The sequence below is a fragment of the Ahaetulla prasina genome, chromosome 1 (genome assembly GCF_028640845.1).
Source record: "Ahaetulla prasina isolate Xishuangbanna chromosome 1, ASM2864084v1, whole genome shotgun sequence".
Taxonomy (NCBI): Eukaryota; Metazoa; Chordata; class Lepidosauria; order Squamata; family Colubridae; genus Ahaetulla; species Ahaetulla prasina.
The window spans coordinates 331,577,144-331,604,038 of record NC_080539.1 but is presented as its reverse complement, the minus strand read 5'-3'; the positions used below and the strand labels follow the sequence as shown (position 1 = coordinate 331,604,038).

The following is a 26,895-nucleotide window of genomic DNA, read 5'->3' as shown; positions in this document are numbered from 1 at the left end:
CTAATCCAGAGAAACCGATGGAACCCTTGAGCAAGCAGGAATCCCGTTTGCGAGAGGCTTCCTTTCCTCCCAGAACTAATCCAGTCGCAGCCTCGACTACCCACATCCCCGGGATTTTATCCTCGGATTGCTATCTACGTTCCCATCATGCAACGCTCTCTCACGCGACAACCTCCATCCCCAGGGATTGCCATCCTGCGCACTCGGGCCTGGCCTCTGGATGCTCTTTGCTGAGAGGCCAATGGTCACAAAGTCCGCCAATCACGCGCCTGCCCCACCTCTTGTTTTGTTTCCCCCCCCCTTCCCTCTCAATAAAGCGTCTCCGGCAGCCACACGAAACTCCGGCGCCACCGTTGTTTCTCTGTTTCCCGACGGAGCGGAGGTGGAGAGGACGGATCGGGCGGGAGCAGCCCCACTTACACCACCATCTCGTTTCTTCTTCCAACGTAGGTAAGAGCCCACTTGCTGAAGGTGAAATGTTGCTTGGCGGGAAGAGCACGTGGAATTGATAGGAGGTGGGCATTAGCTTGTGGAAAGACTCCACTCGGGCATCTTCCAACGAAATTTCATTTTAAGGTGTGCCGGTTAGTGTACATTCCAAGTGGTAATAAAGTTATTCTATTCTATTCTTGCTGGCGGGGACGGGACAGAATTGGGGTCACATTTCCCGGACTTCATCCGCCCCCAATTTGAAGGGGCGAATGACTCGATTAAGGTCCCGAGAATTGCTGAGCTCGAAAGGATCCAGAACTTCGTCCTGCTGAGGGTCGCCAGAAGAACGACAACAGTCATTTCCTGGTGTTGGTTTCGGGATGGACAGGTTCGCAACCAATAGTTGTGGCTGGGAATGCCCGGCTCCTGCTGCGTCGGGTGTGGAGAATCGATGGACTGATTGCTTTCGAGCTTTGATGCAAAAATCTGATTTCATCAAATAGAAGTGGCCCCCAAATTTGCAGCCTGGGCTATGAGAGTCTCACTAGCCACCTTTGCCATGGCTTCCTTTCTCCTTTTGTCAGGGAAGGAAAGTTATACCTGGCTTTTTGGGTGTGGGTGAAGCAGCGTTGAAGCGGATGATCTGTCTAAAGAAAATCTGCTTTCCCAGAATTCAGTATTTCACCAGAATTATTTATCTTGTTTTGCTCTGGGCATAAGGATTTCTTCAGGTTGCAGTTTCTCAGTCCATATTCTTGGTAAATCCAGTAAATGGAGTTACTGGAAGAAATCTTATTAGAATTGGGGGTATTTAGCAGTATATTTTGTTAGCATATTCAAGACTTTAAATAAAATGTTGGCTGGTTGAAATGTGGAGCAATACTGAATTATTATTCAAAACTTGGTGTAGTTGGACACCCCCTACTTAAAGATGCAGGAAGCAGATGGGTGCATTTCTTTTAGAACAGTAATTTAAACAGTAATTGGAATGTGAAACTTAAAACAGGTCAAGATAGTGGATATGTATGGCTTCATACAGTTGCCAGGAATCAAGCCTGAATCTATGACAGCAACCTAAATTATAGTATTAGAAGATTGGTATCTTGCCTACACATGTCTTAAAATCCGTTGGTGAAATCGAATGACAAAATACAATTATCAGAAAAAATAATACAACAGAAGTTAAGTATTCCTTTTTTTGGCTATTTGTTTAAAGTGCATTGAAACTGAAGAGAAAAATGCTACAAACATTTTAAAACTATCTTAGAAACCTTTGTGAGAGTCAACATGGCTGAAATACAAGACTTCTCAGCAAATAAAAATTAATATTTCTTTATGAACAGTAAGTTTTACAAACCACTTTTCTAAAAGCACTTAAGGGCAGCCTTAAATTTTAAGAGCCCTGAGTAGCTGTGTTCACACAAACCACAAGCTAGCACGCTGCAGATTGTTGACACAGTGAACCACTCATAGACTACTTGAGTGCTCAGTGTTTTGTGGAAACCCAGATGTTGGGTTAATGAGTTACTTATTTTGTACAGTCTAACTACTATAATACTTTTAGTGCTCCAGTTGACATAAGTTTAATGATTCATGAGCTATATTTCGGATTACTGTTTTTGTACTGACTTTTATATTTTTGTAAGTGACTGGAGTAACTGAGAGTGAGTTGTGAGGCCATATAAATTATCATAAATAAATTGATGTTTTGCATTTGAAGTATTCAGTGGCTGGGTATTATATTCTGTTCTAATCAAGTCTAGATAATGTCACTGTTATCACTAGTTAATGAAAGAAAATGAATGTAACTTTTTGAAGTAGAAGTAGATAAATTTCCATTGTAACATGATTTCATTGCTGTCAGCTGACTTGCAGAAACTTTGTGAGATTTTTGTGGTTATTGGGAGGTATATAATGGTTTCTTTTCCTATTACATTTGCTTCAAATCAGGACAACTATGGATCCCTGGTAAAACATGTAGTTTGGACATTGGCATTTTTAGGCAATGTGTTACAAGTTAATGAAGTGCTGCTGTTGATAGTAGAATCAGGACAAGAACATGAAACATTTAAAAAATCATGAAAGCTGTTAAGCTGGATCCACTTGTAATCACTCAGCCATGGGTGCAATAGTGGTATAAGAAAAACTACCTAGAGTTTACCAGTTAAGAATTTCAACATACTGAAGAGATAATCTTTTCAATACAGCATAAAGTCAGGGTATGAGGAGCACTAATGGTCTGGAAGAAGGATGAAGTGTGGTAGATAAGCTTTTCCAAGTGACAATTTGTTCTCCATTGCTTATCTTTCCCTGCCAAGCATGACAACAGGATGGGAAGGGAGTTGGGTGTGTTTGGGGTCCACCTTTAATATGAGACAGGTGTGTATGGCTTAACTGGCTTAGCCAGAATCCTAAGTGGGTTGAATGCATGTACCTAGAACTCTAATGCTCTCAGAGATTGTTGTTGGACAAATCAACACAAGGATATTAAAATCAAGCCCTTTCCTTCTCTTAGAAATGTTAATAGATCATTGCTAGCCAGCTTGGATTGTCTTTATCTAAAAATGATGAGACTATTTAATAAAATAGTTCTTTAATCCATCATTTTAATAGGATGGCTGTAATGCTGTTTTTATTTATCAGAAAGTCTCACAAAAGCCTGCAGATTTATTTTTTAAAAAACCCAGATGTAATTAAGTTCAAAGTATAGCACACTGGGTATAATTATGTACTCAGTGAGTTCAACTGCATATACTGGCATTTTCGATATGATTGAAAAGTTCCTATGATTTCTCAACTTCTCTTTATAAGGAGAGTCAATACCATAATGCCTTGTGATTCTGTGTTGAAAGAGGCCAACTGCCTGATGTATTCATTTTAAGTCAATGTCAGCCCAATAAACTAGTCCAAACAAAAGAAAATCAGTGCCAGAACTGCTTCCCATAAAGTGAGAAATTTAAAAGCAAATTGCTGCAAAGTTGATGATAAAGGGCTGAATTAACGCAAGAAGTTTTGGAGGAGAAAACATGCCCCTTCTTATATGGTGACTTTCGTAGTAACAGAATTATACCATTTAGATCAGGGGTATCAAACTCACCTCTTCACAGCGGCGTCACATGACATATTGGGATTTCCCCCCCCTTTCACTAAACCAGGTGTGGGAGTGGCCAGCGCATGACTCATCTGGCCGGTGGGCTTAGAGTTTGACAGCCCTAATCAAGATATGTAGCAGTATCTGCACTCCAGCTTTTTTTGTTCTCTCTAGAGCAGAGGTATCAAACTTGTGTCGTCACGTGACATATTGTGACTTTTCTCCCCTTTGCTAAAATGGGGGTGGGCGTGGCCAGCGTGTGATGCATCTGGCCCAAGGACCATGAATTTGATATGCCTGCTCTAGAGCCTCTAAAACTTTACAATAAGTTGTACTGATATTGTGCCAAATCACCAAATAATAGTGGCATATAATTCTACTTAAACAGGCATAAATACCTTCTATTAAGCCTCCATTAAATTAAGTGTGCCTAATTTACTAAAGAAAGAAAGAAAGATCCTAATAATTAGGGGATTTTAGTTTTGCTTCCTTGGGTGATGTCGGCACCATGATTTCTATAGCCAATATTGTTGAAGCGAAAATATTTTCCTGCTCCTGACTATATTTAGATCTCCTCATCCTGATGGTTCATGTTCTAGGATGCATCTGCTTTTTCTCACTTTAATTATTAAAAGCTAGAGAAGCACTAGGGCAATCTCTGTATATTTAATACTAGCTGGATCATTGGGTGATTTGTGCAAGTGCTAAACAATTTTTAATGACTTGCAGTGCCCTTTCACCTTTTTATTGTTTTGTATAAACCAAAAGAAAGAAAAAAATGTGAAGTAGTTTACAGTTAGACTGTGGTGAACAGCGGATTTATGTAACAATAAATAGATCAAATTTAGAAAGATTTTGCTGTAGCTAAATTGGGGACAAATTCAATTGTCAGTCTGGTATAGTATGGTACAGAATACTACACCAGTATAATAATGGTGGCTAAAGCATCAGCCATGGATCTAACTCCAAGCAATCAAATATAAATGCAATACAGTAACAAATCAAACTATCAGTTAATTTCAGGCATATATGCCTAGTTTAACTAAGTTCAGAATAAGTTGTATTATCCCTTACTGCACACATACTGTGAGTATGTGAACCATACTTTGTAAAATTCTTTTTACAGGCATTTTGCTACGGCATTTTGTTTCATAGCTTGTTTGTTATCTTGTCTCCCAGTTCTGGTAGGTCTTGAATTAAAAAGAAGAGATGGCCTTGAAGGTAGCTGTACTTCTGAGCTGTGTGCTGGCAATTAGTACCCTGACCCTGGAGGACCCTGAGGATGGAGGCAAGCATTGGGTTGTCATCGTGGCTGGTTCCAATGGCTGGTATAACTATAGGCACCAGGTAAGAAGGCTTTGAGTTCCAGTTGAGCAATAACTGAGTAAACAGAAGACTTTGAGCTGAATTGAATGGAATTTTTAAGGACTCCCTCTACCTAGTTAAAATGTCAGTAGACTGCACTGAGAATGAATGTCTTATTTGTTGAAGTTTAGCCTACTCAATACGGTTTTTTTATTAATACTATCCCGATGTATAATAATAATGAAATAACCCAGAGCTAAGATGTTTAAGCCTGAGCTGCCCATCAAAGTAACTGAGAGCCATCACTGTAACCAATCTTCCTTACTTCAGCTTTCAAATATTTATTCTTACAACTTGAAGAAACTCTGCATGGGTGTAATATGGTAGAGGAAATTGTTCTTGTTAATTGTCTTAAGTAACTGTCCTCTTGAATAGGAAGGCAAGATACACATTGAATAAGTAGAGTCAAAATATTACTACCATTCTGCTTGTAGCACAGGTTTTGGTATGATACAGATTTATTTTGACTTCCCAACCCATCCAGAAGTCACAAAACTTGGCACCAAATCTTAACATTTTTAGCAAAGTTTGAGACACTTAAGAGATTTGGTGTTTGTTCTTTCTTTGCTGTAGTGCAGAGACAGAACAGACTATGCTTTCTCCTCATTTGGTGGCTACATTCTGTTCCATTGACTTGGTCATTAAGTGCTATTGTCACTAAGTAATTCTCCATAGTGTGGCGATGGGAGGTGCCAGGCTGTGTTATTCTGTGTTATGGACTGAGTTGAATCTTCTGAAGTTTCGCCTCCCTGGTGACGTTCCTCAGTTTTTTCAACTCAGTCTCAGCTTATGGACGCATTTTCCTTTGTTCCATAGCTTAGGAGCTGAGCTTTGAATAATTCCCTGGATTTTATTTTTTATTTTTTTCCCCTTTCATACGTGAATAAGAGAGAGATGCTGCAAAGATCACTGGCTGCTACCATCTAATTCAGATAAACTTCTCTGGCACAATGTCCAACCTGATTTTCTTCCCTTTTTTGCCCCCTTTCAGGGTGGAAAGATTACTTAAAACAATCTGTCTCTTCCTGAGCTGCTTCACACACACACACACAGAGAGAGCTTCCCTAAAAAGTGCTAATGCAAGTTAACAGACTCAGCTTCCTGATCTTAATTAGTTGATTAGAACCCTGCTGCCTGAAATTGACTAGATTTTAATCGGTTTCACTGCCAGGAAATTTTGTAAATGCTACATAGTTCTGAAATAATTTTTTTTAATTACAATTTATGATCTTTGTATTTGTGCATGGCACTAACTAATATAGTCACCAAGCAAGAAGTGCTGTAAATAAGGCAATCTGATAGGTTTTGCAGTTCCAGTTCAGTTTTGTAAACGTTAAGTACAAACCAGGTCAAAGAGAAACAGACAGAGTAAGATATGTATGGAGGAGGAAGCTTGAGGTAAGGAAAATTTCATAGACAGTCACATGAAGAGAAGTTGCAACAGAAGCTGTAGAAACAGCAGCCCTTACATTCTGCAGAAGGACATGTTTACCTTTTAAAAAAACTGCTAAATAAAAGCGACAGTGATTTTTATTGTGAAATCTTCCTCTCTTTCCCCCCCAAACTTGTTTGTCCTTGTTGAAACTAGAAACTTGTTGACAGAAGATGGAAACTGTACTAAACTGCAATTGGCCAGAATAACCAGACGTTGCAGAAATGTGCAGCCCTCTTAAAGAGAGTCAGTCTGAAATTTTCACTGAAGGAAACAAAACGAACATGGTAGAAACTTTCAGCCCAGCTCTCTAAGATTCTATCCCTTGTCGTGACCTAAAAACCAATATTTCTCAACATTGACAACTTTAAATTATGTGGACTTCAACTCCCAGATTTCTCCAGCTGGCATGAGAATTCTGGGAGAATTCTGAGACTTGAAGATCACACATATTAAACTTGCCAAGATTGAGAAACAATGCCTAAAAATTGCTGTGTCTTCAGATTTTTTTTTATTCCCTACTTACTTTTTATTATTAATCTCCATCTGTTCTGTGACTTTTCAGTATGTAACATGGCTAAAACGTCTCTATAGATCTTTATTCCATTATGCTTGCAATAGAGAAGAAAATGGAAAGGCTAACATAACATTGAGCTATGCATTTTGTGTGACAAAGTTGTCCCACTATTGGAACATATGTGCATATACATTTTCAGAATTGTTGGAGTAAGAAATGCTGTTCATTCTATGTGTTTCCAAAAAAACAAATATTAAGGAAAATACTGATATCCACTATAGTGCAGTGTGGGTTTTGTTTGTGTTTTTTGCAATAAATCTTTTCTATTATTGAATTTTTAAGCACTTTTGAAAGTCATTTATTACAGTGTCCTGTGAAAGTTAAATGTTGAGTAATATCTGTTTCTTTCTAAACAAGGAAACTAGAGGACTTCAGATATTGAACAGCATCCAACAATAGGAACTTGGACAATTGTTCCTTTGTCTTAGCTATAGGTTTAATTTCTGGTTTAAAGGAATTTTCCCAGGATTTTTCTAACTGTATAGAAACATTCACAAAATAAATAATAAATTCTCACCACTTTTTCCTGCTCTTTATTTGGAATAAATTAGACTTACTACAATAGAGTGGCTGGAATGAAAAAGTATCTATTGTCTCTCGACAATAGAGTTTCTTTGGAGGATGACTCATAATTTTGCAGGTGTTGGTTTCTCCTTCCCAAGCAGTGACCTACACAGCAAACCACAGAAATTTAGTGAAGTGTGAATGCTATAAATATGGTCTCAATTTTGGCTTTTCTGTCTTCAAAACTGTGTGGCTAGATATGCAAACATTATAAGCTGTTGCAACTGGAAAGTTCCAGAATTACACCTGCAGTTTACCACATCATCAAATCTTTATTATGGTCAAAGACCGTCATAAGGAGGGTGAAGTACAGTCAATTACAAAGCATAGAAAATACATCAGAGTCTAAAGAATGAATAATAATTATAAAAAGCTAAAGGATATAAAACAAGTATATATAAAGTAAAAGTCTAAGAAGACTCTAAAAGGAGAGGTGGAAGCATGAGATGGATGTAGGGGGCATAAAAGTTAGTGGTAGGCTAAATTATCACAGTACAGAGCACTCTAGGATGAGGAAGTAGTGCTCATTGAGAGTAGTTTATGGCACAGATCATCTGATGAATTTTAAGCACTGATGCATGCAACATGGCAATATATGTTATGTCGGGTTGGTATCTGCAAACAACAGAGAGGTGTAGACTTCTATGTACCCTGGGTAATGGTGTACCAAGGGTGTACACCATTGTACAGTAATGGTGAGATGAGGCTAGCGCAAATGTCTCTGTAGTACAGGCACTTGAGAAAAATATGTTCTGTTATTTCTGTGGGTTCAGAGTCACAAGGACATTGTGTGTGTTGGTAGAGAATTTTCCTGTGTCAGCCTTCAAGGCCAGTTGAGGAGAGGACATGACATCTTGCCAGAGTAAATCTCTGGTGGTTAGGTACTTCTAGATTTGTTACGTATGCAATAGGGAAGGCAGAGTACCTGTTGGATTCACCAGCCGAAAAGGTGGGGACCTGGTTAGATCCAAATATGTGTTTGCTACACTCATTGGCCTGACCATATCCGATGCTGAGTAGAGGATATGGAGCAAAGCCCAAGGATGAGATTTTAGTTGCCATTGTCTTGATGGCATTGAAAATCATCCCTCATAGTTAGTGAGGATTGAAAATCATCCCTCATAGTTAGTGAGCAAGACCAAGTTGGGTGGGGTGGGGGAATGATAGTCGAACCAGTAGTTGAATATGGTGTCCACTATAGTCTCCACTTTAGTGTCCCTAGTCTCAGGTTAGCATTAGAGACTCATTTTGGGACACAGATAATTGATTCAACAGGATTCAGTAACTTTTCTTTATATAAAATATAACACATGAAGTAAATATACAATATCAAAAGCAGGTTTTCCAATGTGGTAATAAATACAAGCAAAACACAAGCAGACAGCAGGAGTTTATTTTGAACAGCAGACTAGTTTATTGCTCAGCACAGACTCAGCTGCAGAGCTAAGCCATCCCCAGGCTCCTTGCTATCACCTTCCTTGTTGCTCACACAGCAAATGTTGTTTCAGTTTCCAAACAGCCCTCAGTCTCTCACACACTGACAGGATTCTAGCTAGATGAATACCGATGGATGCTGGTAGGCAGAGGCAGATTTTTTTTTTCTTATTTTCCTCTCCAAAAACTAAAGTGCATCTTATACTCAGGAGGGTCTTATACTCTGAAAAATATGGAGTTGTTTTCAGATTTGGCTCGGTATTCAGTATGTGTGGCTCAGAGCCATGTTGAACTATTCTTCTGTAAATGTTTTTTCTGAGAAGTTCCTCTCTGTGATTCTCAATGAACAATTGTGTTCCAACACTACATTGTGAGAAACAAGATATTAACTTAAGCAAAATCCATATAGTGTCATACTGTCTGTTGAAAAACAGTTGATAAAGAAAACTAACTTACATCTTTCAGGCTGATGCATGCCATGCTTACCAAATTGTGCACCGGAATGGTATACCAGATGAACAAATCATTGTTATGATGTATGATGACATTGCTTATAATGATGAGTAAGTAATAAACATTTAACCACAACAATGCTGTGATAAAATCACAAGGGTTTTTTTTTCTGATAAAGTCTCAATTTCACAATTTCACCTTTGCTTACTGTTTAAATGAGTTTCATGTAATGCTTTCAGGCACATCCACAATCAACTCATTTGGGCTTGTGCGACTGCCTTAACATTCTATTTTTTCTCAGGAAATAAAAACACAGACTGCATTCCACTGGAATGATCAATACAGATAGTTCTCAACTTACAACCAATTATTTAATGACTGTTTTCGGTCATGACAGGCTCACTACGGATAATTTACAGCCCTAAAGGACTTTCAGCTATCATAAAGTCTTGCACCGGGGTCCCTAGTCCCATAAGTGCATTTCGAGTGCTTGACAACCTGCTCTCATTTACGACTAGTGTCCTGCAATCATATGATTGCCATTTGCAATTTTCTCTGCCAGCTTCCCCAAAAAGTCAGTGGGGAAGCCATCAGGTAATGTTCCAAGCGGAAGGGATGATGGATTTGAGATCTGTTTCCCCAGTGCACCAAGGAATTTGCCCTCCCCTCTGCAGAGAAGGGAAATCTTCCACCATGCTGGAGAAATGGACCTCAGATCTGGCAAAATTGCTAGTGAATGTCCATGTTCTGGAAAACTCAGGATACTGGCATTTACTAGTATTTTCTCTCTGGAGGGGCAGAAACTAGTGAATGCCAGTGTTCAGAGTCTCCCAGAATGATGGTGTTTGCGATCATTCTCTCAGGTGGAGAAGGGATTCCGGGGTGTGTTGGGTTTCCCTGGGATTCCCGGGTGTGTTGGGAGGCTCAAGCTCTCTCCTTGTCGCACCAGCATAGGAGGCTCAAGGCCACTCCCTAGCAGTTCACTTAATAACCCCATGCAGCCACTTAATGACTGCAGCAGAGAGATGGGGGTGTAGTCATTGAGCAAAACAATCAGATGGCATCTCACTTAATGATGACATCACTGAACAACTAAGTGGTTATAAGTGGGGTAGTATCTGTAAATTTGAATGAAGACATAAGGGGGACAGAAAATATATATTTTTTCCTTAGGATGTGATCACAAGCTAGGTCATAGCTCACCTTGGGAACCATAAAGCTATGGCTTAGATTGGCCATTTTTGTTTCAAAGGTAGATTAGAACAATTTATAGATCTATTGATATGTACAGATACACTTGACATTCATAGGCTACATGGGACATATAGAGCTATCCAGCAACAAAGCTATGTAAAGCATTTTGCAGCTGGCCCAAGCTGCTACATACTATTTTATGTGTTACTTAGCATCTAACTATTCCATTTCCTTACAGCAATGCTTGGCAAGAGGCTGCATGGCTAGGGTATCACTTCCATTCTAAAGCAGCTTCCACAACCCAAAAACTGAATAAAATAAAGACAAATTGCATAATTTCAGCTCTTTTACTTAAGATCCTGCTTATTAAAAAAAAAAAGAACCCCTTGTACCTACTCCATGATCTCACCTAAATCTGGGGCCAATCCATGATCTATAGATAAGGAAAAGATAATATTTTTCATAGGGACCGAGTAAAATAATGAGGTAATGTTAAGAATTCCAAACATTTTGGAAGTTTTATTATGTCAGCATAAAAGATATGTATATCTAAAAGTCTGGAAATTCTGTGTGTATATTTTCTTTTCCTTCCTTCCTTCCTTCCTTCCTTCCTTCCTTCCTTCCTTCCTTCCTTCCTTCCTTAGCTGTAGACTAATATCATAATGAAATTGGAGGAAAAAGGAAATTAAAGGGAGAAAGTTTAATGGATCAGGATGGGGACATTGGCTTCACTGAAGGAAAAACTAGATTTCCCCCTAATGATTAGAATTCTTATTTAGCATTACACCTGCTTTATAGAAGGTTCTCCTTTCTATAGCAGTTGATGTTCATGCTATTAAATCTCTGGAGTTTGTGATATTTTATATATGTCTGTAATATTCACCCTCTTTTTCCATTTCCAGTAATCCAACCAAAGGCATTATTATTAATCGACCAAATGGCACAGATGTATACAAAGGAGTATTAAAGGACTATACAAATGATGTAAGTGTCTGATTTCTTGCATGATGATTTTGGAACAGAAGAGCTAATTGGCGATGAAACAGTGCTTGTTGCTATAAAAGCAGTAATTAAACCCAAATTAAAAAATACTGTATATCCAAATAACAAGAGTGCAAACTATGGAAAATGCCATTTCATTTTGGCTTTTACACTCCTGGAGGCCATTTTAATCCTGGACTCCATACCCAATTTTATTACCTCAGACCAGTCAGTTGGCACGTATTTTCTCTGTTCTCATCATTCTCTCCAACAGCTTTTTCTTTAAGATGGGAACCGCATCCTATACTGTACTTATCCCTCTGGTCAGTGGGTGGGATTCAGCCAGTTAACACCACTTCAAGAGAACCGGTTGTTAACTTTCTGAGCAGTTTAGTAAACTGGTTGTTGGAAGAAATCATTACGGCAAAAAAACAGTTGTTAAATTACTTGAATCCCACCACTGCCTCTGGTTGAGAAATATTGCTGTTGCTTACATATAATGAAGGCATTGTTATATTATAATAAAGGCAGGATATAAATACATTAATAGAATTGATGGTTGTGGGTTGCTTGCTACAGATACAGAATGTAGAGCTCATTTTGGTTTTCAATTTGTACCGATCTGTAGGATGTAACACCAGAAGCCTTCCTTGCTGTGCTGAGGGGTGATGCTGAAGCAGTAAAGAATAAAGGATCAGGAAAAGTATTACGAAGGTAATAGGAAAAATGACAGATTAGGTTCCCAAAAGACGACTTTATTGCTGTTGTCATTTTACGGACTCTGAACATAAATAAGTGATGATGATTTTTTTTAAATTTTACAGCGGTCCCAAGGATCATGTATTTGTTTATTTCACGGATCATGGCGGCCCTGGAATTCTGGCTTTTCCAAATGATGATGTATGTTTTTCCACACAAAATGCCTGCCTATGTCTCTGCAAGGAAATCAAAAAGGAGAGGAAAGGAGAGGGGAGAGAAAGCTCCTGGGTGTTTATTTCTTTATGAAAAGGAAACCAGAATATCAGTTCCTGAATTTGACATGGGATCCTTGAAAAAATCATTTCTGAATGTTGGGGGGAATAATAGTATGAAAAAATGCATGCATATTGGTTGAGGATTATAATGAATTTTCCACCTAGTATATATGTTTTAGATTGACTATAAAAATAGAATATAAACAATCGTTGCTTTGATTTCTGAATTTATATCTTCTTTCTCTAATGTGAGGATATATTGAAGTTAGATAAATTATGAGATTTATTTTACTTCCAACAACTTGATTTTACCGAAATCGGGACTAAGCTCAAAAATCAGCCTTTTCTTTAATCTCGTATTCATGGATAATTATGCTAGCTTATATCTCAAGTTGTAAGGGTTTCATATAATTTTGGGAGAAGAATATGCACTGTATGTTTCTAATTTCATTTGCCCGAGAGCTAATTGTGAACAATTTGTTTTCCAGCTCAAAGTGCAACACCTGAACAAGACAATTAGGTATATGTACCATCATAAAAAATACAAAAAGGTAAAATTCTTATGTTCAAGATATAAAAATAGTGTAGAAGATTTCTTTGTAGCTTCATCTGTAATTTTTACAAGAGTTTAATGGAATGGATGACATTATAGAAAGTTAGAAGTTTGTGTTACCAAGTATGAGGAATTATACTATAGCAGCAAACCTACAAGCTTTGCTTTTTATTGCAATTGACTGCATGAAAATCGTGGTTTTGAAGTGCCTGGGAATCATACAGTATTCAGTTCTATGCTGTGATACAATAAATTTTAAACTAATAAACTGCTTGGAATGTTCACAGGATTATGAGGAAAATGCAAGAGAAATTGATATTAAATCTGGGCTTCTTCATATACTCTTGCTGCTATGATTAATGACAAGTAAGAGTTAATTTGGGATATAAAATGTAAATAAAATAAGAGCAAACTCCACTCCTTTTTAGCAGTAATGATGTTACCTATAAAACATCTGTAAGAAAACTACCAAGCTCAGAGAGCTTGGTCAACCCTGCGCTATGAATATTTGATCACTACAATTCACTTTTAAAAAAGTACAATGGCAAATACAGTGCTACATAGCTAAGCTGTCATCTGTTTTGAACTTTTGAATTGAAACACAGTTGCTTATATTATTCTCTGCTTGATGTGAATGCTCATTTCCAGAGAACAGGATAAAATAGAACCTTTTTTTCTTCAATTCTATTAATCCAGAGACCCCTAAGTAGGACTTTATTAATGTGTCCAATTTATATTCCCTTTGCAATGTCTCAGAAACTTGCATAATCAATCATCAAATTTGAAATAGGTTTTAAAAATAATTGTGTTTAAATGTACAGTGTTTTCATGTAAACAGATTGGAAAAAGTTTCAGCTGTCTTTCTGTCAGCTTCTTACAAAATTTGTCTTTGCCAACATGTGTGAGAACTATAATTCCCGGAATCCCTAGCCAGGGTTCCTAATTACTGGGAGTGCTGACTAAGAATTATAATCTCAATGTATCTTGAGGGTTCCAGATCAGAGAGGGCTGGTTTAAAAGGCAATATACTAGAGAGAAAAAGTGAATGTAATGAACCAATCCACTGCTAAAATATTTCTAATGGAGTCTTTTGTAAATTACAGATGGTTTTTTACATTGAAGCATGTGAGTCTGGATCAATGATGGAAAATTTACCTAATGATATTAATGGTAAGTGATTAGTCAATATTTTGATCTGGAAATAAGTAGCACTAGTGAAAACTCAGCTTAAAGGAACATTTGAAGGAAAAATTCTCAACCCTTATAAATCCAAATTCATATCATAGACATTAATTTATGAAATTATAGTAATTTGCAAAGTCACATTGACACTTTCATATAATTTGTGCCCATTTATTTGTGGATGCAATTTGGGTGTCACCTCACTGCAGTTGACTTTGGGAGGCTCACAAAAATCAATAGCATTAAAACCACAGAATACAAAAATAGCCAAAACAAGTACAAAAATAAGTACAGAATAATGACAAGAAGGCAATCCAACAACAAAGGAAACATTAAAAAAAATCACAAAGGGGGAAGTCTCATTCACCTTACCCCCAAAGTCTGGGAGATTAACCAGATGTTGAAGTCCTTCTGGAATGCTATATGGATCTCAGGAGGGACCTTGTTCCAAAGGGGAGATACCACTTCAGAGAAGGCATATGCTTCCTCGGTCCAGAAAAATGACACTTTAATTGAGGGGCCATGTCCACTAGGCTGGATTGTACTGGATAGGCAGAAACTATGGGAGACAGGCAGCCCCACAGATATCCAGGCCCTATACCATGTAGACTTTATAAATGATAACACACCTTGAATTGTGCATAGATGCACTCTGTCAATTAATACAGCCATGGAGCAGAGGGGCTAAGAGATTTTGGACTAATTGAAGCTTCTGAATGGTCTTCAAGGGCATATCCATGTACAGCACTTTGTAGTAGTTGAGACATGAAGTGACATTTATCTCAACAGACTAAAACCAATGAACTTGACTTTTCTTAAAGAGTGAAGATTTGGTTGGCTATATCCAGTAAAATGATTATTAATCCAAGTTTCCATTGTGATTCATTTCAGCAGATAAGATATGTGGGTTTTTTTTGTTTACATTTATATCTCGCCCTTCTCCGAAGACTCAGGGCGGCTTACAGTGTATAAGGCAATAGCCTCATTCTATTTGTATATTTACAAAGTCAACTTATTGCCCCCCCAACAATCTGGGTCCTCATTTTACCTACCTTATAAAGGATGGAAGGCTGAGTCAACCTTGGACCGGGCTTGAATCTGCAGTAATTGCAGGCTATTGTGTTCTAATAACAGGCTCTTAACAGCCTGAGCTATTCCGGCCAGTTGACAGTCTAATTGAGCTACTAGTTAATTATGGTTTAACAATAGAGAACTTTGGCTAACTTGCCACTGGCTGATGTTTTACTTATTTTGTATTTATTTTTTTCAGTCTGTGGGTTTTCTTCTAGCACTTAAAACTTTACATTTTGGAGGGCATCTAATACTATTTTGTGAATAGAACTAAAAAAATATTGTGAAAAAATAACTTTGTGACAAATCCTCAAATTTGCCTTCTTTGCAAGCAAACAAAAGATGAAACAAGATCATAATCACAATTGTGGTTTCACTTGGTGACCACTTTGCTTAACCACTGAGTTGTCAATCCCAACTGTGGTTGATAAACAATATCTGAAATTCTTTTCAAGTGTTCAGAATCACTGACTTTGAAATTGTTGAAGAACCATTAAGAATGTGCAAGCAGACATAAATTGTTTGTGGTCTGAAAGAACTATTTGCATTATTTATGTGTATGAAAAGAGGCTTTATTCTTCAGACTTCTTCCAGGATTAGATCAAATTTTAAACTGCCAGAATGAAGACTAAAATAAGTTATTGTTGGTACATTCTTCAAAGATTTAAAATGTAAAGATGTATTTAGTCAAATAAATGCCAGCACATTCACTGGCAGTTAGAAGGTGGGATCACCTAGTCCCGTGATGGTGAACCTGTGGCACATGTGCCGAAAGTGGCATGCAGAGTCATCTCTCCGGGCATGCCAGCCATCCCCTTTACTCTTTTGGTTTCCAGCGCGTGCATGCAGGTCTGCCAGCTGATCTTCATGTGCGCATGTGCACCACAAACCAGAAGATCAGGTGACCGGCACGCATGCGCGTGTTGGAAACTGGAAGCTAAGCTTCCTGGCGCACTCATGCATGCTGGGAACTGCTGTTCCGGTTTCCGGTGTTCCCACATGCGTGCACACACGCTCCCATTTCCATACTTGGTGCCGAAAAGTTTTGCCAACACTGACCTAGTTCCTTTTGTAGATTCTAAATATATGAATAAAATTTATGTTCAATTGAGAGCTCTAATTAAAATTGAAAATGCAAATTAAAATCTCAGATACCATTTCTCCTGTGCCAGGCTGAAATTGCCAACGTATCTTAGAAATTTCATTACTGATTGATTACCTTGTTCTGTCTGTCCTTTTATTTTATTTCATTTGATTTAAAGTGAAAAGAATTTTTAAAGACTATTCATTGTTATTGGAGCAAGTTACCTTAAAATCCAAGTGCTTCAAATAGTAACCATTGGTCAAGTTGTTCAAGTATAACTGACTTCTGTCCTGATCAAGTCAATAGGGCTTATCCATTTTCTTCACAGTTTATGCCACAACAGCAGCTAACCCTGAGGAATCTTCATATGCGTGTTACTATGATGACAAGAGACAAACATACCTGGGGGATTTTTACAGTGTAAAATGGATGGAAGATTCTGATGTGGTAAGTTCCCGAGATCTGGTATTTGCTTATGCAAGGACCCATATTAAGGATTATGTTGTGGCAAGATGAAACATAGATATTTCTTCGCTTTTATTGCATCTGCAGATAGCCAGCTAGTGGCCTCATTCCAAATGATTTATTTCTATCTGGAGAGAATCAGTTGGGATGCCCTTGTGAAAAGTATTGGCATCTGGGGGATCATGTCACTTGGATTTGCTCACAGATGGACCTTGACTAGGCTGGTCCCATTAAGGTAATAAAGGCATGGCCGATAATCTGGGAATAATTGGATTCTCAGAAACGTCTCCTGTGGGACTGGACAGGGTCCTTTGGGCTGTTAGCCAATCACTTGACATGAGGTTGAGTCTATGCAGTGATGTCAGCCTTCCTTGAGGGAAGGAGAGGCTTATTCTGTTAGCCTTGAAAGAGACATCAGTATGCCCCATCTTCAAAAGGCCATTTATCCAGATAACCAATTTTTGTTTGCATTCCTTATTGAGAAGATGGTTGGGTTACAGCTGCAGAGAGCTCTGGAGGAAGTGGATTATTCATATCCTGAATCAGTTGGATCTAGATTGTATAGCACCAAGATGCTATGATGGTTGCACTGGTTAGTGACCTGTGTTGCAAAAAATAAGGATGGTGCAACCTTATTGATACAGGAGGAGGTTGGATTTAAGAAACAGATGGCCAAATTAACAATTAAATGTCCCTGTCAGGAATCAGGAATCAAAATCAGTCCACTTAACATCACAAGACTGTATCCCAGGCAACTCATGGCTCCTGACCAGTCAGAGTCCAACTCCGAGTGAATCCAAAATTAATTTATCCACCAAATAGCAAGAAAGGCTCTGTGACCCTGTAAGGGACTCCTGAATTCTGACCTTCCTCACTAAATGGGTCATGCAGGTGTAACAAATATGGAGAAATAATGGTGTTTTGCAACACTTATTGCCATGATGTACACCTGAATATGGGCTCTTACTTGTTTTTAGTCTGATTAGTCTTTGTCTTCCTCTTCTGGTGCTTCATTTCCCAGAGTTTCTAGGAGAGGTGAGAGAGAGAAGCCACATAAGAGCAGTCTGGTCCATATCCTCAGCCACCCACTTATTTGAGGCTGAAGCTAAGGCCAATTAAGGTCATCCAGGGCCATTTTGGTGCCTTAGGTAAAGTCATATTCTGGTACTCCCTATTTTTTGGTGTGAGGTACCAGCTGTACGCGGATGACACCCAGCTGTACTTTTCCACACCGGACCACCCCAACGAAGCTATCGAAGTGCTGTCCCGGTGCCTGGAGGCCGTACGGGTCTGGATGGGGAGAAACAGGCTCAAGCTCAATCCCTCCAAGACAGAGTGGCTGTGGATGCCGGCATCCCGGTACAGTCAGCTAAATCCGCGGCTGACCATCGGTGGCGAGTCATTGGCCCCGATGGAGAGGGTGCGCAACTTAGGCGTCCTCCTGGATGAACGGCTGTCTCTAGAAGATCATTTGACGGCTGTCTCCAGGAGAGCGTTCTACCAGGTTCGCCTGGTGCGCCAGTTGCGCCCCTTTCTGGACCGGGAGGCCCTTTGCACGGTCACTCACGCCCTTGTGACGTCTCGCCCGGATTACTGCAACGCTCTCTACATGGGGCTTCCCTTGAAGGGCATCCGGAGGCTGCAGTTAGTTCAGAATGCGGCTGCGCGGGTGATAGAGGGAGCCCTCGTGGCTCCCGTGATAACACCCATCCTGCGCAGGCTGCACTGGCTACCTGTGGCCTTCCGGGTGCGCTTCAAGGTTTTGGTGACCACCTTTAAAGCGCTCCATGGCATAGGGCCGGGTTATTTGGGACCGCCTACTGCGACCAGATACCTCTCACCGACCCGTGCGCTCTCACAGAGAGGGACTCCTCAGGGTGCCGTCAGCTAGGCAGTGTCGTTTGGCGGCGCCCAGGGGAAGGGCCTTCTCTGTGGGGGCTCCCACCCTCTGGAACGAACTCCCCCCAGGACTCCGTCAACTTCCTGACCTTCGAACCTTCCGTCGCGAGCTCAAGACACATTTATTCATCTGTGCAGGACTGGCTTAGATTTTTAAATTTAGAGGGGTTTTAAATTGATTTTAATATTTATATTTAATATTTATATTTCTATTTTTAATAATTCGGGCGCTAGAATAAGTTTTTTAAGGATTATTTTAATTTGTATATTGATATTGATGTTTTATATGCCTGTGAACCGCCCTGAGTCCTTTGGGAGATAGGGCGGTATATAAATTCGAATAATAAATAAATAAATAAATAAAATCTTCTGATTTTGTTAGGAATTTCAGAAAGACACCTATTTTTTCCCCATGTGAGCGTTACGATTTTCATCCATGGATACATTTTTGGAAGAAGATTAACCTATTTACACAGTAAATAATGTTAATTATATAGGCACCCATTGTTGGTCTGTGGCAAGAATTCTGAAAAATTTGCACTGGTTATCGAGTACATTATTACTGCTTTTGGCTCTTTTATTGTGGTTTCTGGAAGTCAGAGAGGGAGAGGGAGGGAGGGAAGAAGAAAGAGAGAGAGAGAGAAAGAGAGAAATAACCTCAATGAACTTCTGGATACCATTAGTAAAATGTATTGCAAAAAATGTCTAAAAGAGGCATATTCTTTCATTTCTCTGAATATTAATCACCAGTCCTTGCATGTTCCTCATAATTTTTTTCGATGTAAAACAAATGATCTGTAATGAGTTTTGTGGAAATTCCTTTTGAACTTAAAACTCTACTGCATAAATTGCCACTTGGGATGTTTTTCAGCATTTTAAAAAAACCAATTACATTAGAAAGATGCTAACCGAGAACCAAAACTTTGGAGAGAAACTGTGTTGGAATATTTGTTCATAAAAGCCTTAATCGCATTGTTTCTTTTTCATTTTGCAGGAAGATTTGAGGAGAGAAACCCTCCACAGGCAATTTGTGTTAGTAAGGAACTACACCAATACTAGTCATGTGATGCAGTATGGAAACATTGTGAGTAATTAATAGTAGGGAAGTGTTGAGACAGGTTTCTGTGATAATAGCCTTCTACCCAGAACTGAAGAAGCTGCTTGAATGAGAAGTGAAACATTTTCAAAGAAAAAACTAAGAAAGTCCCATTGCCTTTTGAAAAAGCACCTTTGGGACACCCATGACCTGGATGGTTGAGACTCTCCATAGACATCCACTTCTGTAAAATTCATTTTAAAAGCTACATTAGAAAAGAGTAGTGGGGGAACCATTGATGTCGTATTGTTGAGTATTCTTATTTACAGCTCCATGCAAGGAATTCAATTTTTAAACTGCCAGGTCTTTGAGTTTTGAAAGATGGAAAGAAAAAAGAAAAAAAGAAGGAGGGGAATGGAGAATCATAACATAACATAACATAACATAACATCAGAGTTGGAAGGGACCTTGGAGGCCTTCTAGTCCAACCCCCTGCCCAGGCAGGAAACCCTACACCATCTCAGTCAGATGGTTATCCAACATTTTCTTAAAAATTTCCAGTGTTGGAGCATTCACAACTTCTGCAGGCAAGTCGTTCCACTTATTGATTGTTCTAACTGTCAGGAAATTTCTCCTTAGTTCTAAGTTGCTTCTCTCCTTGATTAGTTTCTACCCATTGCTTCTTGTCCTGCCTTCAGGTGCTTTGGAGAATAGCTTGACTCTATCTTCTTTGTGGCAGCCCCTGAGATATTGGAACACTGCTATCATGTCTCCCCTAGTCCTTCTTTTTGTTAAACTAGACATACCCAGTTCCTGCAACCGTTCTTCCTTTACCTTCCTTTACCTTCCTTGTTTTATAGTTTCTAATTAAGATCTAACTTTCCATAGATTAGCTCACCACATGGCCCTGGCTTATAAATAATTTTATAAAAGAGTCCCCTGAATGTGCTTCTGGTTTTTTTTTCAAGTGGTTGTCTTTTTATTTTTCCACTTGCAGTCTATCTCTCATATGAAAGTAATGCAGTTCCAGGGCTCAAAAAGGAATTCCAGCGTCCCCATTTCATTGCCGCCGGTCGATCACTATGACCTCACACCTAGCCCTGATGTGCCCCTTGCAATTATGAAGCGAAAACTGATGGCTACCAATGACATCTATGAAGCAAAGGCAATTGTAAAAGAGATGAAAACACATCTGGAGGTAAGAGTGAGGAGGAAATGTGAAACGTGTGGAAAGGGACTGTCTTGTGCTTCTGTGAAAAGCATCTCTGTTAGAATAGAAATGCCCTGTTCACATATTGGGCTAAGCCAGGAGTCTGCAAACTTGGCTCTTTTAAGACTTGTGGACTTCAACTCCCAGAGTTCCTCAGCCAGCTGGGAGTTGAAATCCACAAGTCTTAAAAGCTAAGCTAAGACTGAGCAAACTGAAGCTGCAGGGGTTCATACCAAGCTTCTGGAAATGGAAACCCTTTCATTGACAGTGGTAAAAAATCTTTAGCAGCATGGCTTTCTCACCAGGTGTTTATAATGCAAGCTTTACAGAAAAGGACCTTGCCTCAAACAAGCAAAGGAATATCCTGCTTAGGGCTGTGATACACCTACTTTGCATTTTGACTCTTATCTACTCTGCCCCCCCCCATATGTAAAATGTGGTTCTTAGCAAAAAAATGGCCCACTTTTATATTAAACTATGCTTAATCCTGATTAATTAGTAAATCTCAATCTGTGTGGTAAATTCACACAATGCATTAACTAAATAAACTATATCATGATTTAACATGATATTTAATTCATGCTACTATCTGCCCAAGGAGATTTAAAAATGTGCTATTAAATATATTTCAATATTTAGAAAATGCCGCTTCATTGTTTTATTTTAGGGGGAAATAATGCCTTTGAATTGTGGTGCTAGGAAAAAACCAGCTGATAATACAGTACCATATTTATTTGACTAGTATAATCGCCTATCTTAAAAAGGCGCAACCTAAAACAATTAAAGGTTATAAAACAATTAAAACAGTGCAAAATAAAATATATATGACATCATGTAAAACTGTAGCTATGGTTACATCCAGAATACAGGGCCCTTAACATACTTGAGACTTGTGGTCCAGGAACACAGCCAAGTCTTTACTGCAGAAAAAAAAATCATTGGAAAAAACTCTGAGGCCTGGAAAAATCAAAAGCAATAAAAAATATGCTGTGGGCAAACAAGTTGGCTAGATACCACCACTGATGACCCAAACATGATTTTACAAGAATTCAAAGTAGTAGTAGTAGTAGTTGAGGCAGGAACCATCTATTTTGGAGAATTGTGCTCTCTCTCTACTCTGAATTAGGCAAGTGAGAACTGCTGATTTAAAATTCAACATACTAAGCAGGGATAGTGGAAGATCAGCCAGCCAGTTTTACCACGGTCCTCCCTATATAGCAAGTTGCTAAACTCCACACGGTCTTGTCTTATTGTGATGTCATTATACTTTTTTGTTATTTAGAGCTTTAAAGTCTGGGACCAGAAGCATTAAACTTGGATGTTTTGTTGTATGGAGTTTGGCAACAATAAGAACATTGTTGAATAGGAACAGTAAACAACCAGTGAGCTTAAAATAGATAAAGTGCAAATAGTCTGGTTCATTTCAGCTGAGTTGACAATGCAGACTTGAAATATCCTTTTTAAAAATGTATTAGGTTCAGATTTAATCCGGTTTAAAAACATTGAAAAACATTGAAAATGTTGAGACCTAAATCTTAGTATACTAAGTATATTAAATTCCATTAACTTAATGGTTCTACTCAAGGAATGAATTACTTCTTCCAGGAGTGACTGGATTGTATATTGTTGCATCATAAGTATGGAATTATGACCAAAATATCTGCAACCAATTGCAGGGTTCTATTTTGCAAGGTTTGCAGAATTGGGAAATTCCAAAAAGGTAAAAAAAAATGCATGAAACATCAGTCTGAATCAGAAGGAAGATAATATTAAGATCTTAAGTGTTATGAATGGCGTAGAACCAGATATTTTCCTAAACTTTGACCTTGAAAAGCTATTATGATGATTGCAGGCATGTTGTAGGAGGGAAAATATTCATGTGCAAGTGAATACAGACAATTCTTATTTAATGTCTGTCTTATACACCGATTCTTCGCAGTTACACAGTGATGAAAAAAAGAACTTTGCAACCAGTACATGCAATTACAAAATGAAATTTTGAAGTAAAATCAGGAAATTGTGATGTTTCCCTTAGTGGTCACTAAGTTTCTAGTCCCACTGGTGGTTGCTAAAAGCCTGTTCTTGTTTTACTTTATCCTGAAAGAAAATGAAAGTTGTTCCAGCATTCATTCATGCTTCTGGTGTTTTCGAAGAATTCTTATTACATTTCTAAGATCCTAAAAACATCAATTTTTCCTGTTTTTGTTTTTTTTGGTTTTGTTTTGTCTTTTAGGCCAGACAGGTGATTCAGGAATCAATGCAAAAGATTATGTTTTTAATAACGGGCTCTAAAGAACATGCAAATAAAATCTTGTCATCTAGACTGAACCTCAGAAATTATGATTGTTACGAGTCAGCAATGGATCACTTTAAAAAGCATTGCTTTAACTGGCACAATCCTTTGGTAAGTTAACTCAAGGTGTTGGGGTAGGTAACGGATTGGAACTGGTCTTACTTGGACTGTGTAAAAGTGAAAAACTAGTCTGTTCTATTTGTATAGGAAGGAAAAGTTCAGTTTGGTTATTTGGTTGACCAGGATTGTGAATATTTGCATTTTTATTTTTCCACTTGAGCAAGAAGTAAATCTTACAATCTTAATAGAGTTGTCTGGAATTGTCAAGGGCTTGTGTCAAGGTACTTTGATTTTGAATACGATAGCATTGCAGCAGCCTTGGGAAAGCAGTGTATTTTATATCCTGTTCTAAAATAAGTTGGGCATAGTGTTTCTGAGCCTCCGTTTCTTGCACCCTTGACTATTGGCCAAGTTGGTTGGGGCTGCTGGAAGTTATAGCTTTTTCAAGTGTGAAAGAACAAGATTCCTCATTCCTGGTTTGATAAAGCTTCTTACCATACCTTTTTTATTTGCTGTGAAGTACAACTTTGTTCAACAGAAGAAAAAAATACTGAAATAATCCATTATGGGGGGAAAATATTTGGTATGGTGTGTCATGGTAGAAAATTGGGTCCTCCCCTGGATCCAACTTTGGCTTGTAAAAGGTCAACCATGGCCTTGTCACTTCACATCTGAACTGTTGCAAATTTGCTCATTTTTTATTTGCTGTGAAGTACAACTTTGTTCAACAGAAGAAAAAAATACTGAAATAATCCATTATGGGGGAAAAATATTTGGTATGGTATATGCCTATGTCATGGTAGAAAATTGGGTCCTCCCCTGGATCCAACTTTGGCCTGTAAAAGGTCAACCATGGCCTTGTCACTTCACATCTGAACTATTGCAAATTTGCTCATTTTTTTATTTGCTGTGAAGTACAACTTTGTTCAACAGAAGAAAAAAATACTGAAATAATCCATTATGGGGGAAAAATATTTGGTATGGTATATGCCTATGTCATGGTAGAAAATTGGGTCCTCCCCTGGATCCAACTTTGGCCTGTAAAAGGTCAACCATGGCCTTGTCACTTCACATCTGAACTGTTGCAAATTTGCTCATTTTTTTATTTGCTGTGAAGTACAACTTTGTTCAACAGAAGAAAAAAATACTGAAATAATCCATTATGGGGGAAAAATATTTGGTATGGTGTGTCATGGTAGAAAATTGGGTCCTCCACTGGATCCAACTGTATTCAACTTTGGCCTGTAAAAGGCCATGGCCTTGTCACTTCACATCTGAACTGTTGCAATTTGCTCTATAAGAGCTGACTTTCAAGATCATTCAAAAGTTCGAATGATCCAACAGGAGAAGGCTCATTTGTTACAGGTATACCAAATCAAATTAAAAAAACTGTCAGACCTGGAAGCTATCTTTTATATTTGAGCCTTCAGGCCTGCCACATATTCTTCTGTGGGAAAATGGGAGGTGGGGTTGCATAGAGTATGGGTGATATGTTGTATGTAGTCAAAATAACATTCCTTTCTCAGAGAGTCAATTGCCCTGGCACCTGGAGTCGGATGACTGGGAGGTATTTCCAGTTTGGACGGTGGATGATTGGGCCATGTGATGGACATGAGGGTGCTGGGCAGAGACTTGAACCTGTTTGTACAAAACACCAGTAAGGGAGCTGTATTGGCTGCCGTCTAGCTTCTGGTTACTATTGAAGGTACTAGTTGTCACTTTGAAAGCTTCATATGGCTCAGGAATATATCAGTGGGACCATCTCCTTAGGTTGTATCTGCCCATCTGAGGTGATCAAAGAAAGAAGGCTTGTTAGGGGTTATGACTTACGTACGCATGAGGAAATGCCATCTGCAGAGACCCCCTGCTGAGTTTTTTCAGTGAGGGAACAGCGAATCCCATTATTTGGACGTCTATTCCTTATGCTTCTGAAGAGCTATAACAACATAGTCTTGAGAAGAGAATTTGAAGAGGAGTATTACTCTTTCTTTAAGAGATAGTACATCAGATTGGATTCAGCTAAATAGTAACAGTTTTGCTTTTGGTTTTACTGTTGTTATGTTGGTATGCTGCGAGTTGCTCAGAGTTTTCAGAAACAGAGCAACTTAAGAAAACAGACAAATCCATTGAAAAGGAATAGGATTAATAAAACCTAGGAAAATCTCTTAAACCTGCAGATTGAGTGATGAAAAGTAATTTCTCTTGTTTGTGTTCATTTTCAGTATGAATATGCTCTGAGACAGTTATACGCCTTGGTCAATGTCTGTGAAACAGGGTATCCCGTTGACAGGTAAAAAAAGTACATGTGTATTTTATCTATTGATCTGCTGAAAGGCAATATTTTATAATCAAAGGCCACTTTTTAAAAAAAAAAGGCCTGAAAAGGATATAGCAGTGACATTCCTGGGTGGAATTTTCCTCATCTTCATGTGATTTTAATTTTTTTTAAAAAATAATTTGCTTTCAAATTTCTATAATGTAATCTCAGTGGGATTTCAAGAAAGGGAGGCACATATGGTCCATTGTTGTCAGCCCTTGTCTACTGCTAGCTCTGGTAACTTTCACATGTAGACATTTTTATTGGTGGTCTGTGAAAATGTGCTTTAGTGGTTGGTACTATATAAAATTTTGATGTATAAATATAAAACATTAATGCTAGGAAGGTTTTAATAATTTACCATTGTTTCCTCTTGCAGAATACAGTTAGCCATGGATCAAGTGTGCCTTGGATAACTATCCGTTCCAGTAAAATCTACCTCCTTTCAATACATTAATCAATAACCATGACATTAATCTGGAATAATCAACAAGGAATTAACACAAAGCAAAGCAAAATCATTTACAGGCATATGTTACAAAGCAACAAGCTCGTGTTATTTTTTAAAACAAGTGACTGGGTCCTACACTTTAAAGTTTTCACAGAATGCAGTGTTGTGATCCCACCCAGGTCTGTGTTTTATTCCAGGAGCTGCTTCTGGGTTTTGGGTTCCTGGTTCTTCAGAGCCCTCCCAGTTGCCACCTGGATTCCTCTGTGTCAGCCTGGGATATTTTTATTTGTAATATTTTACGAATGGGCTGACTTGTGGAAGCTCTTTTGAATTGAAATATGTTTAGTAATAATCCTTTTACAGATGCTTTGGGTGTCTCAACCATTTACAGGTGACCCAATAGATTTCCCCAAATTCCCTTTTGTGAATGTAATATTCTTGGTTTTTATAATTGTAGGTCAGTGCTTTCATGATTTGAAGGATGCATTATTAATTAAAAAGTTTACATTGCATGGCTCAAGAATAAAAGGCCATCAATCTCTCCCCATTAAAGGAGGGGGGAAACGTGCTACAATGCTTTAATATGATTCAGCTTCGTTAAGGAATGAATCACGGTCTCTAAGCTCAGGAGTGATGGAAGAATTATTCTGCAGCTTCTCCTGAAAGAAAATATATATTGTATTTGTTTTCAAGTCTGATGTATGTTTACAAAAGTTGATAGGAGACATTGCCGTATTTAGGGCAATCTTTGAATTAAAAAGAAATTGATAAACCATA

At 38.5% G+C, this 26,895-nt stretch overlaps 1 protein-coding gene across 2 annotated transcripts; it reads left to right on the top strand.

Moving 5' to 3' along the window:
• The first annotated feature begins 186 nt into the window (after positions 1 to 186).
• Positions 187 to 26,895, top strand: LGMN (legumain). Of its 2 annotated transcripts, none has more exons than XM_058162602.1 (14): positions 187 to 446; positions 4,703 to 4,870; positions 9,361 to 9,458; positions 11,445 to 11,526; positions 12,152 to 12,237; positions 12,348 to 12,423; positions 12,986 to 13,048; positions 14,154 to 14,220; positions 16,716 to 16,834; positions 19,746 to 19,835; positions 20,785 to 20,985; positions 23,231 to 23,401; positions 25,573 to 25,640; positions 26,047 to 26,895. In XM_058162602.1, the coding sequence occupies exons 2-14, from the start codon at positions 4,733 to 4,735 to the stop codon at positions 26,081 to 26,083; spliced, it is 1,296 nt and encodes a 431-aa protein (XP_058018585.1). In that variant the 5' UTR covers positions 187 to 446; positions 4,703 to 4,732; the 3' UTR covers positions 26,084 to 26,895. The 2 variants fall into 2 exon arrangements, with proteins under 2 accessions (XP_058018585.1, XP_058018584.1); XM_058162601.1 differs by having other exon boundaries at positions 188 to 450.